This window comes from Macaca mulatta, chromosome 3 (assembly GCF_049350105.2).
Source record: "Macaca mulatta isolate MMU2019108-1 chromosome 3, T2T-MMU8v2.0, whole genome shotgun sequence".
NCBI lineage: Eukaryota > Metazoa > Chordata > Mammalia > Primates > Cercopithecidae > Macaca > Macaca mulatta.
The window spans coordinates 126,776,232-126,792,320 of NC_133408.1; the positions used below are offsets into that span (position 1 = coordinate 126,776,232).

Below are 16,089 nucleotides of genomic sequence, written 5' to 3' on the forward strand. Positions count from 1 at the left end.
GGAATCCAACTTACAAAGGATGTGAAGGACCTCTTCAAGGAGAACTACAAACCACTGCTCAACTAAATAAAAGAGGACACAAACAAATGGAAGAAAATTCCATGCTCATGGATAGGAAGAATCAATATCGTGAAAATGGCCATACTGCCCAAGGTAATTTATAGATTCAATGCCATCCCCATCAAGCTGCTATTGACTTTCTTCACAGAATTGGAAAAAACTACTTTAAACTTCATATAGAACCAAAAAAGAGCCCGCATTGCCAAGACAATCCTAAGCCAAAAGAACAAAGCTGGAAGCATCACGCTACCTGACTTCAAACTATACTACAAGGCTACAGTAACCAAAACAGCATGGTACTGGTACCAAAACAGAGATGTACACCAATGGAACAGAACAAAGCCCGCAGAAATAATACCACACATCTACAACCATCTGATCTTTGACAAAACTGACAAAAACAAGAAATGGGGAAAGGATTCCCTATTTAATAAATGACACTGGGAAAACTGGCTAGCCATATGTAGAAAGTTGAAACTGGATCCCTTCCTTACACCTTATATAAAAATTAATTCAAGATGGATTAAAGACTTAAATGTTAGACCTAAAACCATAAAAACCCTAGAAGAAAACCTAGCCTATACCATACAGGACATAGGCATGGACAAGGACTTCATGACTAAAACACCAAAAGCAATGGCAACAAAAGCCAAAATAGACAAACAGGATCTAATTAAACTAAAGAGCTTCTGCACAGCAAAAGAAACTACCATCAGAGTCAACAGGCAACCTACAGAATGGGAGAAAATTTTTACAATCTACCCATCTGACAAAGAGCTAATATCCAGAATCTACAAAGAACTTAAACAAATTTACAAGAAAAAATCAAACAACGCCATCAAAAAGTGGGCAAAGGACATGAACAGACACTTCTCAAAAGAAGACATTTATGCAACCAACAGACACATGAAAAAATGCTCATCATCACTGGCCATCAGAGAAATGCAAATCAAAACCACAATGAGATACCGTCTCACACCAGTTAGAATGGTGATCATTAAAATGTCAGGAAACAACAGGTGCTGGAGAGGATGTGGAGAAATAGGAACACTTTTACACTGTTGGTGGGACTGTAAAATAGTTCAACCATTATGGAAAACAGTATGGCGATTCCTCAAGGATCTAGAACTAGAAATAACATTTGACCCAGCCATCCCATTACTGGGCATATACCCAAAGGATTATAAATCATGTTGCTATAAAGACACATGCACACGTATGTTTACTGTGGCACTATTCACACAATAGCAAAGACTTGGAACCAATCCAAACGTCCATCACTGATAGACTGGATTAAGAAAATGTGGCACATATACACCATGGAATATATGCAGCCATAAAAAAGGATGTGTTCATGTCCTTTGTAGGGACATGGATGAAGCTGGAAACCATCATTCTGAGCAAACTATCACAAGGACAAAAAAAACAAACACTGCATGTCCTCACGCATAGGTGGGAACTGAACACTGAGAACACCTGGACAGAGGAAGGGGAACATCACACACCGGGGCCTGTTGTGGGGTGGAGGGGAAGGGGAGGGATACCATTGGGAGATATACCTAATGTAGATGACGAATTGATGGGTGCAGCACACCAACATGGCACGTGTGTACATATGTAACAAACCTGCACGTTGTGCACATGTACCCTAGAACTTAAAGTATAATAAAAATAAATAGATAAAATAAGTAGGAGTACACTGTAGCAATGATTAAAAGTATAGTATAGTAAATACATAAATCAGTTACAGCCATTTATCATTATCACAAACATGAGTAATGTGTTACACTGTGACATCACTAGGCAATAGGAATTTTTCAGCTCCATTATAATCTCACCAGACCACCATTATATATGCAGTTCATCATTATGCAGTGCATGACTGTATTTATTGAACCCTCATTCGTTTACTATGCTAAGCACTGAAGTTACAAAAATGAGTAAGGCAATGGGCAGTCCTTTCAGAAGCTTACAGGAAAGAGAAGGGGCTGTGAAAAAGGTTTGTGTAAATAATTGCTAATCACCTGGAGATGAGCAAAGGTTTCACATTGGAAATCATGCTTGAGGGGACTCAGAAACAAAGAGCAATGATTTCCAGTTTCATGAGGAGAAATACTTTGCCCATGCAGAGGCCTGTGGTTTTATGAAACAGCAGGCAGGGAAGGTGAGGAGGCGGGTGAGACTGTGCCTGGGACAGTGGCCTTCAAATATCTGGATCATAACCTAGAGAAAGAAATAGAATCTGCCAGCATGAGCTGGTACACACATGCATACACACACACACACACACACACACACACACACACACACACGGTGGATCATTTTCTTTGAAGCTGTGTACAAACAGCTCCTTTGGTTATCTCTGGTATTTGGTACTCACTTAGGACCACATTGCATTAAAAAAAGTCTAGTAGCCTTTTGCCATTGATTTTACCCTCTGGAGTGTCATCCCAAATTCCATTTGCTGTTGTCTAGGGAAGAACTCCTTATGCGGATGGCTCCCAGAAGGCCACATTTGTTCAAACTTACATCTTACAAAATGATGCTATGTGGTCCACACATTCTCTTTTCTATTTTATTATCTACTGCTCTGAAAATAACTGGTGACTAAAGCTGATTTCACAATCGCACAAATAGGCCATGACTTACAGTTTGAAAATTATTGATAAAGGAGGCGGGTAGGTGAAGGAGAGTCAGGAGGTAAGGTCATATATGCCATGTAAAGGAGCTTGAAACCACCGAACTTTAAAGAAGGAGATTATTTCTGTTAACTTTTGTTCAACTATGTATGTACTGGAGGCAGAGGGAGGAATAGATCAAGCCGCTCCTGAGATACTACACAATAAACCAAAAGGGGGATCATCATCACTGATACATATATTCCTCTCTTCGTATATAATATCAAGTATACTGTATTTAAATTGAACTTCCAGAATTCCCTAGAAGCCCCCATTAGGACTTGCCTTTATTTTTTTATAGGTCCTAAATTGCATTTAAATTTTATTTATTTATTTATTTTTGAGGCAAGGTCTTACTCTGTCGCGTAGGCTAAAGTGCAATGGCACGATATTGCCCCCTAAGTATCTGCGACTACAGGCAGGCACCACCACTCCTGGCTAATTATTATTATTATTATTTGTAGAGACAGGGTCTCACTATGTTGCCTAGGCTGGTCTCAAACTCTTGGGCTCAAGTGATCCTCCTGCCTTGGTCTCCCAAAGTGCTGGCATGAGCCACCATGCCCAGGAGGCTGGTGAGACTGTGACTGGGACAGTGGCTCTCAAATATCTGGATCATAACCATTTAAACTTTTAAACTTTAAATTTTAAATTTTAAAACTATTTAAAAAATATTCATGAGAGGGAATATAAAGGGTCAAGAATCTGATCTTTATTAAGATATTGAAAACTTGTGGTTTATTAAGGGGTCAGTCATAATGATACATGTTTCCACAAACCATAGGCATCTACGACCAGGTTTGACCGGACCATTTTCTTTATTTTTTATTTTATTTACTTATTTATTTATTTATGAGACAGTATTTCGCTCTTGTTGCTTAGGCTGGAGTGCAGTGGCATGATCTCGGCTCACTGCAACCTCCACCTCCCAGGTACAAGTAATTCTCCTGTCTCAGCCTCCCAAGTAGCTCAGATTACAGGCATGCTCCACCACACCCGGCTAATTTTTTGTGTATTTAGTAGAGACTGGGTTTCACCATGTCAGTCAGGCTGGTTGCAAACTCCTAACCCCATCCACCTGCCTCGGCCTCCCAAAGCGCTGGGATTACAGGCGTGCACCACCGCGCCCGGCATAATGGACCTTTTTTTTTTTTTTTTTTTTTTTGGAAGCTGTGTATGAACAGCTCCTTCAGTTATCTCTGTGTTACTCACTCAGAACCTACTATACATTACATCAAGAACCTAGTAGCTGTTTGCCATTGATTTTGCCCTTTGGAATTTCAGCCCAATTTGCACCTCCTGTTCTCTAAGGAAACACTCTTAATGGTAGGGACAGGTCCCAGGAGGCCATGTTTGTTCTGCAATGTGGCAAAACCCAGTCTCTACTAAAAATACAAAAATTAGCCAGGCATGGAAGCATATGTTTGTAATCTCAGCTGCTCGGGAGATTGAGGCAGGAGGATCACTTCAACCTGGGAGGCAGAGGCTACAGTGAGCTGAGATCACACCACTGTACTCCAGCCTGGGTGACAGAGCAAGACTCTGTGGAATACAATTCAAAATTCAGATTCTTAAGGCAATGTATTTCTACTTTTATAGATTTATTTTTAAATAAACCCATTTTTATAAAAATGAAAAACTACAGATAACTTCAAAGATAGTATTTGACTTTAATAACTGCATTGAAGGATACCACTAGATGCCCCTTGATACAATTCCCTCTCCTGTGGAAAATTTTGAGAAGCACCACAGCAGCCAAGAGAACACATTAGCACTTGTTTGGAATGGGGCCTATTGTTCTAAATGTCGTACCTCCTCTGGTCTCCACGGTTCTTCATTTGAAAATGACATCTATTCTGTGATAAAGAAAGTCAAGTTTACTCATATTCACTGGATGTCTACAACTGATCTCGGCTATCAAAGAGCATCCGATACAAGGAGGCAGAAGTATCAAAAGGCACCCAGTAGTTCATTGGTTCAACAGTGATGGTTTGTAATAATAGACCCTCCCTCCTGCTCCTTGGATTGCATCGTGATACAGTGTTATTTAACTGTGGGTGCAGCAAAAATAGCACCCTGGAGGAGAAGGGAAGCAATTGACATCCAGTGAACTCCCCAAGTGCCAATTCTGGTACATGCCGTACAAACTATCTTATTTCATCAAGTCATTCTTACCTCCAAAGTGAGAATAAGTAGATGGTGTGGTTAGCCCCAAAAAGTTCTGAAATAAAATTGTATATAAACACATAGGAAAGAAATACCAACGCATGTTCTAGGGTCTAGTGGTGCCTAAACAGAGTAGAGGTTCAATAGTTTTCAATGAATTAGTGATGAATTTCCAGTGGCCAAGTGACTGAAATGTAACTGCTGAAATAAAATGATCACATACTTACCATAAAATATTTAAAGAATACAAAAACTACTAATAAAAAAATTAATATTACCTGAAACTCCACAACCTAGAGAAAATCACTGCTGATATTTTGATAAATAATTTCTAGATACCTAGCTTTATGCAGATACATGTAACATACAGGAATGAAATTTTACACTATCACGATGGTCTGGCTGTACACCCCATTCAATAAATTGTGTTTTGAGTGTTATATGTTGCTTTACAGAAGATCTTGGACAATTCGTCATTGCAATACATATAAATCTACATTAACATCTCTTATAGCTGAATAGTGTGCCATCGTGTAAATGTACTATAATTTACTTACCCAATCCCCGATTGATAGGTATTTCTCTCCACCATATCTCCAATTTTTTACTGTTAGAAACAGTGCTTCTAAGGAGGGTGCAGTGGCCCATGCCTATAATCCCAGCACTTTGGGAGTCCAAGCCCAGGGGTTTGAGACCAGCCTGGGCAACAAGGTGAAACCCTGTCTCTACAAAATAATAGCCAGGCACAGTGACATAGACCTGTGACTGAGGTGGGAGAATGGCTTGAGCCAGGAAGGTCCAAGTAGTAAGCCATGATTGTGCCACTGCACTTCAGCCTGGGTGACAGAGTGAGACCCAGTCTCAAAAAAAAAAAAAAAGAAGAAGAAGAAGAAGAAAAGAGAAACAGTGCTTCTAAAGGCAGTACTGTGCATGTATTTATTTGCATATGTCAGCAGCTAGCTTTCAGTCATCTCATCACTGGAAACTCAAACACTCATTCATTCATTCATACACTTAATGAACTTCTGTTCCAGGCACCAGCAAACCCTAGAAATACACTAGTGAACAAAACAAGGTGCTTGCTCTCATGGAGCTAACATAAATATTTGCATAGGATAATTACATTGCAATAAGTGCTATAAATGCTGTAAGGTAGAAAGTACTTGCATTGGCCAATGCAAAGACTTTGGTATTTACTCTGAATAACATGGGAAACTGCTGGAAGATGGAAAACTGGTGTCAGAAAAGCCCCTGTCAAAAGCTCTGAGTTGAGGCACACAGAATGAGACTAAGGCAGCTAGGTGGGGTGCTGAGGGGAAAGCAACTGAAAACCTCAAAGTGGGAAGGCTTGGTATGTAGAAAGGACATCAATGCACCTAGAGCATAGTTAGTAGGGGGGGGAGTGGTCAGAGATGAGGTTAGAGCGGTAGAGAATGTAGACAGCCTGTTTGAGAAGCTGAATCATGAAGCAGAACAGAGAAGTGGAGGTAGAGCTCAGGGAGGATGTGGTATCAAAGGAAATTCTTGTTTTCTGAGATGGAAGACAGTTCATTGTGAAAACAGAGAGATTGAGGGTGAAAAAGAAGGAATAACAGCAGAAGCAAAGGTGATGAGAAGGGGGAGAGGAAGGGCCCAGGAGAATAAGAGGAAGAGCTGGACTTGAGAGAGAAAAGGATTAATGGGAGGGCAGGCAAAGACAGTGGGTACAGGTACAAACAGGCCAGTCGATATGGCAGTGAAACTAGTCATTGATTCATTTAGTAAATATTTATTGAGCACCACGATATACCAGGCACTGTCCCTAGGCACTGGGGATGTGGCAGTAAACAAACTACACAAAATGTCTTTTTTTTTTAATGGAGCGTATTTTCTAGTGAGGGGCAACAAACAAATAACTATAATAAACTAGGATGTTAGGTACATGGTGTGGGAAGAAATGAGGAAAGGAATAGAAAGTGTTGTGGGGGCGCAATTTTAAACGAGGAGGTCAGTGAAGGCCTCATAGAGAAGGTGGCACTAGATCAAAGGCCTTACAAAGAACAGGGATCTAGGTGTATTAGTGATGAAGAAAACAACAGGTGCTAATGCCTTAAGGCAGAAGCATGACTGCCTTGTTCAAAGAACAGCAAGGCGGCCAGTGTAGCAGCAATTCACTGCAGCAGAAAGAAAGGAGATATTCCAGAGAAGTTAGTGGCAGGAGAGGCGTATCTTGGAGGGGCTTGTTGGCCAATGCAAAGACTTTGGTATTTACTCTGAGTAAGATGGGAAACTGCTGGAAGGCAAGAAGCACAGTCGTGACATATGATCTGACTGTATTTGTAAAGTACCACTGTGGCTGCTCTATTGAGAAAAGACTTTAGGGTGGCAAAGATGTAAGCGGGGAGCCTAGGTTAGGAGGCTGTTGTAATAATCCAGATGAGAGATAATGGTAGCTTTGATCAAAGTGAAAACAATGGAGACAATGAGATGTGAGATGTTTTGAAGATAAAGCTTATAGTAGGTGCTTATAAATTAGACATGGCATTGAAAGAGAAGAAGTGAGGATGGGCTGGGTGTGGTGGCTCACGCCTATAATCCCAGCACTTTGGGAGGCCGAGACAAGTGGATCACCTGAGGTCAGGAGTTTGAAATCAGCCTGGTCAACATGTGAAAGCCCATCTGTACTAATTAAAAAAATACAAAAATTAGCCAGGTGTGGTGGCAGTCACCTGTAATTCTAGCTACTCAGGAGGCTGAGACATGAGAATCACTTGAACCCTGGAGGCAGAGGTTGCAGTGAGTGAGGATTACAGCACTGTACTCCAGCCTCGACGACAGACTGAGACTTTGTACGAAAAAAAAAGGGAGGATGTCTCTGAAGTTTTTGGCTTGAGCAGGTGGAAAGATCAAGTTGTCATTTACTGAGATGGGAAGAATGTAGGAGGACCTGGTTTTAGGGAGAACATTGGGAGTTGGACATCGCACATGCTAAGCTTGAGATCATATGAGACACTGAAGTAGGGATGTTGACTAGGCAGTTAGAGGCATGAGTCTGGATTCCAAGGAAGTGGTCTAGACTGTAAATAAAAGTTTTGAAGTTGTCAGTGTATGGATGGTACATAAAGCTAGAGATTGGATAAGATCAACAAGAAAGAAAGTGTCTATAAAAAGAAGAGATCCCAGCCAGGTACGGTGGCTCACGCGTGAAATCCCAGCACTTTGGGAGGCCAAGGCAGGCGGATCACCTGAGGTCAGGAGTTCAAGACCAGCCTGACCAACATGGAGAAATCCCACCTCTACTAAAAATACAAAATTAGCCAAGCATGGTGGTGCATGCCTGTAATCCCAGCTACTAGGGAGGCTGAGGCAGGAGAATTGCTTGAACTCAGGAGGCGGAGGTTGTAGTAAGCCGGGATCATGCCATTGCACTCCAGCCTGGGCAACAAGAGCAAAACTCCATCTCAAAAAAAAAAAAAAAAAAAAAAGAAGAGATCCAGAACCAAGCTCTACAGCGCCCCAGTGTTTATATCCCAGGAGACCAGGAGACGAAGGAAAATATGCAACAAAGACTAAGTGGACTTTACGAGAAGCAGTAGGTGAGCGTAATGTCTGGAAATCCAAGTAAAAAAAAATATTTTGAGGAGGAGAGAGTCATTGTTGTGACAAATGCTGCTGATAAGTCAAGGAAAATGAGGGGCAACTGATTAAGCAACATGGAGAAGATAAGCAACCTTGAAAAGAAATCTTGATTAGGTAGTAGAAGTAGAAGCCTGATAAGATTGGATTCAAGAAAGAATTGGTCAGTAAGTGGGATGTGAAAAATACTAACTGTGAAATGAAAGGTACTAAGTGTAAAGTAAAAGATGTGAGGTGTGAAGTGTGACCTGGTACAATATTGACCCTACACTTTGATAAGCTCAGCGTGCTTTCCTCCTAAGATCAAGAACAAGGCAAGAATGTCAGCTTTCACCACTTCTGTTCAACACTGTACTGGAGGTGCTAGCTAATGCAATAAGCAAGAAAACAAAAAACATACAGATTAGAAGGAAGGTCTCTCTCTCTCTCTCTTTTTTTTTTTTTTTTTTTTTTTTTTTTTGAGATGGGGTCTTGCTGTCACCCAGGCTGGAGGCAGTAGCAAGATCTTGGCTCACTGCAACTTCTACCTCCCGGGTTCAAGCAATCCTCCTACCTCAGCACTGCAAGTAGCTGGGATTACAAGCATGTGCCACCATGCCCAGCTAATTTTTGTATTTTTAGTAGAGACGAGGTTTCACCATGTTGGCCAGGCTGGTCTCAAAGTGATCTGCCCAAGTGATCCGCCTGACCTCAAGTGATCCGCCCACCTCAGCCTCCCAAAGTGCTGGGATTGCAGGCGTGAGCCACCACACCTGGCAAGTCTCTCTTTATTCAAAGACAGCATGAGTGTCTATGTAGAAACTCCAAAGCCTCTACCAAAAAAAAAAAAAAAGCTACTAGAATGAGTAAATTTAGCAAGATTATAGGTTTAACTGCAAAAGAGCACAAGGAAACTTTCTAGAGAGATAGAAAATGATATCCTGATGGTAGTCACGGTTACACGATCATATACATTTGTCAAAACTCATCAAACTGAACATTTTAAACTGGTGGATTTTACTAGATGTGGAATATACCTCAATAAAGCCGGTTTTTTTTTTTTTTTTTTTTTTTGAGATGGAGTCTCGCTCTGTCCCCCAGGCTGGAGTGCAGTGGCCGGATCTCAGCTCACTGCACGCTCCGCCTCCCGGGTTCATGCCATTCTCCTGCCTCAGCCTCCCGAGTAGCTGGCACTACAGGCGCCCGCCACCTCGCCCGGCTAGTTTTTTGTATTTTTTAGTAGAGACGGGGTTTCACCGTGTCAGCCAGAATGGTCTCGATCTCCTGACCTCGTGATCCGCCCGTCCCGGCCTCCCAAAGTGCTGGGATTACAGGCTTGAGCCACCGCGCCCAGCCAATAAAGCTGGTTTTTAAAAGAAAAAGTAAAGATGTTTTCTTTCAATGCTAACAAAGCCATCCTGAAATAATTGTCCAAGAACGTTTATAGCTTGTGAGTCACCTCAACAAGGGTGGAACAAGAGGAAAATTACAGTGAAATTATAACCCACTGATTCAGGTGGCGCCCTCATGAGCACCAGAAACTTTCCTTTCTGACTCCCTTTACTTGGTAGCTTCCACTGCCTTTATCCAATAAAGGGGTTTACAAGAAGAAAATTAATTAAAATGAATGTCTATTTGGTTTTCATGATTCAAATCCTTTTTTAAAAACATCCTTGTTTGTATTTTTTACAGCGAGAAATATAGTTGTCAGGAGCACAAGATGATCACGTTTGCTGGGGATAGTTTTCTCTGCATGTAGCAAAATTACATCCAGAGTTAAATGGTGAGTGTGGAATCGGAGCAAGGGCAGTTGATTAGCTGAGCAGTCCTATAAAATAAAATAAATCAGAAAGAAGGGAATATGGTGGAAAATAAAAATTCCTGTACCCGCCCTCTAAACTCACTAATAGCATTATGAAGTCGCCAGCAGTGAAGATTTCAAGCATACATATGTAAAAAGTTGAACCATATGAAATTGCCATTCTTATAGGTTAGAAATTACCACATATCGGCAATTTCATAAGGCTCAACCAATACATCCTCTTGCTGCACGTACTGCCAGCCATACTTTATACACTCACATTCACATTCTTTTTTTTTTTTTTTTTTTTCTTGAGACAGAGTCTCACTTTGTCACCCAGACAGGAGTGCAGTAGCATGAACACAGCTCACTGCGGCCTCAGCCTCCCTGGGCTCAGGTGATCCTCCTGCCTCACCCTCCCAAGTAGCTGGGTCTATTGTGCACCACCAACTCCAGCTAATTTTTTGTAAAGATGAGGTTTTGCCCTGTTGCCCAGACTGGTCTTCAACTCCTGAGCTCAAGCAATCTGCCCACCTTGGCCTCCCAAAGTGCTGAGATTGCAGGTGTGAGCTACTACGCCCAATCTACTCATACTCTTTATAATTCTCTTTTTCACTTAATAATAATGTATAGTGGCCATTTTTCCCTATCAACACAACTCTACATCACTTTCTAAATAACTGCATAATTTGCCATTACATGGACATACCATACTTTAACTCTTGTGATGGATATTTAACTTGTTTCCTGTCTTTTGCTCTGTCCTTTAATATAGTTGGATAAACACAATGGCTGTTGTCTTCAAACATAAAAGCTCCATGCTTTCATTTCCAGTCTAGTGACATGCGTGCCAAAACAACACACTTGGGTTTGTGGGTTGAGTTTCTGTATCTCTCACCATTGTTTAAAATCTCAAATACCCACACAACAATTTAAGGAAAATCAGGTTGGGCGCGGTGACTCATGCCTGTAATCCCAGCAATTTGGGAGGCTGAGGTGGGCGGATCACTTGAGGTCAGGAATTCAAGACCAGCCTGGCCAACATGGTGAAAACCCATCTCTACTAAAAATACAAAAATTAGCCAGGCATGGTGGTGACGTGTGCCTGTAATCCCAGCTACTTGGGAGGCTGGAGCAGGAGAATCACTTGAACACAGCAGGCGGAGGTTGCAGTGAGCTGAAATCTCACCACTGCACTCCAGCCTGAGTGACAGAGCGAGACTCTGTCTCAAGGAAAAAAAAAAAAGAAGAAGAAGAAAAAGAAAAATACATAGGAAAATCAACTATATTGTTTAATTTGGATATAGACCCAAGTTCATCGCTAAAGATGCCATCTGAGTTATAATCTTTGTTATTCAAGCTAAAAAATCCTGCCTCAGATCATTATCATTATTATTAGACTGTTACTATTTACAGCTTTGCCTTTTATCAATGCTTATGTTACTACCCTGCTTAAAAAGCTTTACCTCATTTGCAAGAACATGGGTAGATCTGGAGGACATTATACTAAGTGAAATAAGTCAGGCACAGAAAGACAAACACTGCATGATCTCACCATACATGGAATCTGGAAAGGTTGAACTCATAGAAGTAGAGAGCAAAATTTGGTTATCAGGGGCTGGAGGAGTGGGAAGGGAGGGAAGTGGGAGTTGTGGATCAAAGAGTACAAAGATTTAAATAAACAAGAAAAATAAGTTTTGAGATTTACTGCACAGCAGGGTGACTACAGTCAATAATAATGTATCATATATTTCAAAATAACCAAGAGCAAATTTCAAATATCTCACAATAAAAAAGATTGGTAAGCAAGGTGATGGATATGTTAATTTGTTTAATCGCTCCACATTGTATACATATAACAAAATATCACATTGTACTCCATAAATGTATACAGTGATTTGTCAATTAAAATAACATTAATTTTAAAAAGGCTCTACAGCTGGGTGTGGTAGCTCACGCCTGTAATCCCAGCACTTTGGGAGGCTGAGGTGGGCGGATCATCTGAGGTCAGGAGTTCGAGACCAGCCTGGCTAACACAGTGAAACCCCGTCTCTACTAAAAGTACAAAAATTAGCCGGGTGTGGTGGCTCATTCCTGTAATACCAGCTATTTGGGAGGCTGAGGCGGGAGAATCGCCTGAACCCAGGAGGCAGAGGTTGCAGTGAGTTGAGATCTCACCACTGTACTCCAGTCTGGGCAACAGAGCAAAACTCTGTCTCAGAAAGAAAAAAAAAAAAGGCTCTGCCTGCAGAATAAAATATAACTTCTTCCTTTGGCATTCAAGTTCCTTTGCCTCCAGCCCCAGTGTACCTTTCCAGCCTGTTCCCCTCTATCATATGTATTCTATGCTGCCCAACCTGACCACATCACCACTCTTTCATGCAAGCTATTCCCTCTGTAATGTCCTTCCCTCTCAGTTCCTCTGAGGGAAGCTGGCCCAGGGTCACAATCCACCTGAAATGCCACTTCTCAAACCTCCTTCTCTTCTCTCCCCTCTCAAAGGCAGTGTGATTTTGTAAGGAAAGCATATGCTTTCATGGTGTGTGTGTGTGTCTATGCATGTCTATGTTTCTGCGTGTGTATTTAATAGAGACTGCATCTTGTAAATGCTTTCATGTTTGACACACCTGTGTTTGAATCCCCAGCTTCTCTGCTTTCTTGCTGTGGAAGCCGGCACAAATTACTCAGCTTCCCTTAGCCTCAGTTTTTGTCATCCACAAAATGGAATGTAATCTCTTGGTTATGCCTAGAACATTTGGAAGGGCATGTAGGCCCATTGTTATCAGGGAAGTGTATTTATTAGCAGATCACACATGTGCAGAGAATGTGTAAAGATTTTTTCTGTCACTGAATTATATCCTGAGAAGTCTTGGACTGATTTGGTCTTTATGGAGTCCACTCAGATGAGCTCCCGATAGCTCTTGCCATCTTCTTTGTCTCCACAGGCCCCTGGTCATTTTCTTGTTTCTCTCTCCCCCCAGGGATTCATGTTTCATCCAGGAGGGGTTGTGTACACCGGCAGAGAGAGAGAGAGAGACTTCTAAAGGAAATACAACCTTTCTGTTGACTTATACCATATTTTTAAAAATTTCTGTGTTCTGTACAATCGGCCAACCAAGGAGCTGAAAAAGAAGAAAAAACTATATTGTCTCACAGGTATTCTCATGCTTATCATGTTGGAGTATTAAAAATAATATCTGTCAAATGCCTAGAATATTTAACACATGAAAAATAAGCCAGGAAAGAAAGAATAACTTAACATTAACAGGTTCTCCTCTTCGTCTTGTGTATAAAAAGAAGCCTGTCTTTAGTCAGAGTCCCCAGCTTAAGTCAGGAGTAACGGAGGAGGAGGAAAAATGAGAGATTGGAGGCCTCATTTTGGAAAGTGGGTTACTGAGAAATAAACAATACTTAGTAGGGAGCAGAACCACCAAGGACTGCATGTGAGAGTTTGGAAAAGTTTTGAGACAGAAAATGGCAGTCGGGAACATCTGCCATATAGTGTAGCATGAAAAATGCAGGAAGGGAGGCAGAGATTGGGAAAGATGACTTTAAAGCATGTTCTTGTATGTAATGAGTGTAATTCCCATTTTGCCATTTCCAAGAGTCCGGAGAAGATCCTAATTGATTTTCAACTACTTCCTAATGACACTTGCTAAGATGAACCCAGAGGGGTCGCTTTACTAAATGTGATTATCTTCTCTGGAGCCCAGATCATCTTCCTTAAAGTTGCGGTACGGAAGTGCCAATGTTATGATATGCTATGCAGTAAATTTGACCCTGTGTGTGTTTACCGCCCTTACGAGTTTATAAACAGGCCCCTTGACAATAGGGATTTTTCTTAATCATCTTTGTGCCCTACCCAGCTCCAGCTTCCAGCCACCCCGTTAGTGAAAACTGTACAAACGACATGTTCAAAAATTAGTGTGAAATGAATGCATAGGTGATGAATGAATGGGATTGAAATTAGAGGGTGATTTCGTTAGCGGCGTCTATGACAGCACTGCCTTTCCCCCCACCAGCCGATGGGCTCCGTGAGGGACCAAGGCTCCTTGGTCCTCACTTTGTCCCCAGCACTTGCACTCTGTCAAGCACAAAATAAGCATCGGGAGAATCTTTGTGTACCCTCGCATATTTCAGCGCATCAAGAATGGAAGAAAGGCCAAGCACAGGGGCTCACGCTTGTAATCCCAGCACTTTGGGTCAAGGAGGGCGGATCACTTGAGGTCAGGAGTTATAGACCAGCCTGGTCAACATGGTAAAACCCTGTCTCTACTAACAACACAAAAAATTTAGCCCAGCGTGTTGACGGCCGCCTGTAATCTCAGCTACTCGGGATGCTGAGGCAGGAAAATCGCTTGAACCCGGGAGGTGGAGGCTGCAGTGAGCCGAGATCGTGCCACTGCACTCCAGCCTGGTCGACTGAGAGAGACGCCGTCTCAAAAAAAAAAAAAAAAAAAGAATGGAAGAAAGCAAAACAATCCAAGGCCAAACTGAAGCGAGCTGCCTTGGTGGGACTCCGGTGCATAAGTGCAGAGTCGCCCGCTCTTGGGTGCCTAATAAACAACCGGACTCCCGCAGGCGCTCAGCCAACTGCAGCGATCGCTGGAGCCGGCTGTCCTCCACAGCGATAGGGGGCGCTGTAGTCAAGTGCGGCTGTCGAGTCCGCGTGGTGCCGCTCTCTGGGCGGAGTGGGGAGGCGGTAGGAGGACCTGTGGCGGTCCTGCTTCGGCAGTCTCTGCGGCCCGGTTTCCCTTGGCGTGCGACTGTGCGCTCAATCCAGCACCATGGGGAAGCGGGACAATCGGGTGGTGAGTACTCAGCGGGGAAAACAATAGGGCGATGCAGGGCCGGGCGGCAGGACAGCGAGACCCGTCGCTGTCCCGGCCGGGCCGGAGGGCAAGCGGCAGCCCTCGGATGTGGGGCCCGGAGACCCAGCACCCTCCGCCGATCCCAGATGCGCGTGCGCCGCGCACGCAGTTGGCGCTTTAGGGTCCCCAGCTCTCTCTTGCCCGCCCCTTTTCCTTCGCCTCGCCTCTCTTTCTGGCGCTGCTCCTTTGCACCCTTGCCTCCTGTACGCGGGCCCCCAGTGCCCACTTAGAACCGCGAGGGCTCGGGGAAATCCCCCTCTCCCGCCCCGCCATGTAACTCCGAAGTCTTAGGCCCTGGGAGGCGCCCGACTCACCCGCTCCTCGGTATCGGCCACCCCAGGTCCGCACTCCTCTGCAACTGCGCACCCCTCTGCAACTGCGCACCCCTCTCCAACTGCGCACCCAAGTGGGAGGGAGGCACAGAGGCCTCGACTGGTCCCGGAGGGCCAGCAGCGCGCCTGGTTTTAGCGACAAGCAGGCTCCCGTTTGAAAATGGGATGGCAGCATTGGCCTTCGTGTTTCCAGCGCCCTATAGGACCTGGCACCCATAGACACTGTGAAGGAATGAATGGCGTGAAAATAGTTGGCTTTCGAATCCAACACAAAACTGGAATGTCAGTTTTGTTCCGTCGGAAGTTGGGTGACCTAGAACAAGTTACTTCTCTGTGCCTTAGTTTATTAAAGGGGATCATTATTATCTACAACCTTACAGAATAATTGAAACCACAAAAGGCAAGATGTGTGAGCTAGTACTGAGCATGAAAATTATTACTCTAGTAAATGAGATAAAAGAGATACATAAATAACTTATAGCAGAAAGAGTAGGAAGTGGTCCTTGACAGATATTAGAAATTCTAAAGGCATTCAGAAGAAAAGGTGCTTTTGAGAAGCGGAGATGGGAGGAAAGCATTCTAGATCG

General features: G+C 43.0%; 1 protein-coding gene across 3 annotated transcripts in view; it reads left to right on the top strand.

The window, feature by feature from the left end:
* The first annotated feature begins 14,995 nt into the window (after positions 1–14,995).
* The window catches only part of FAM133B (family with sequence similarity 133 member B), a 29,966-nt gene continuing 28,872 nt past the window's right edge, over positions 14,996–16,089 (top strand). For 2 of the 3 annotated variants that reach the window (XM_077994818.1, XM_077994816.1), the window contains exon 1: positions 14,996–15,110. In XM_077994818.1, coding sequence (XP_077850944.1) covers positions 15,087–15,110 — 24 coding nt within the window. In that variant the 5' untranslated portion in view covers positions 14,996–15,086. The remainder of the gene's footprint in view (positions 15,111–16,089) is intronic. The other variant, NM_001261033.1, reaches the window with a different exon arrangement.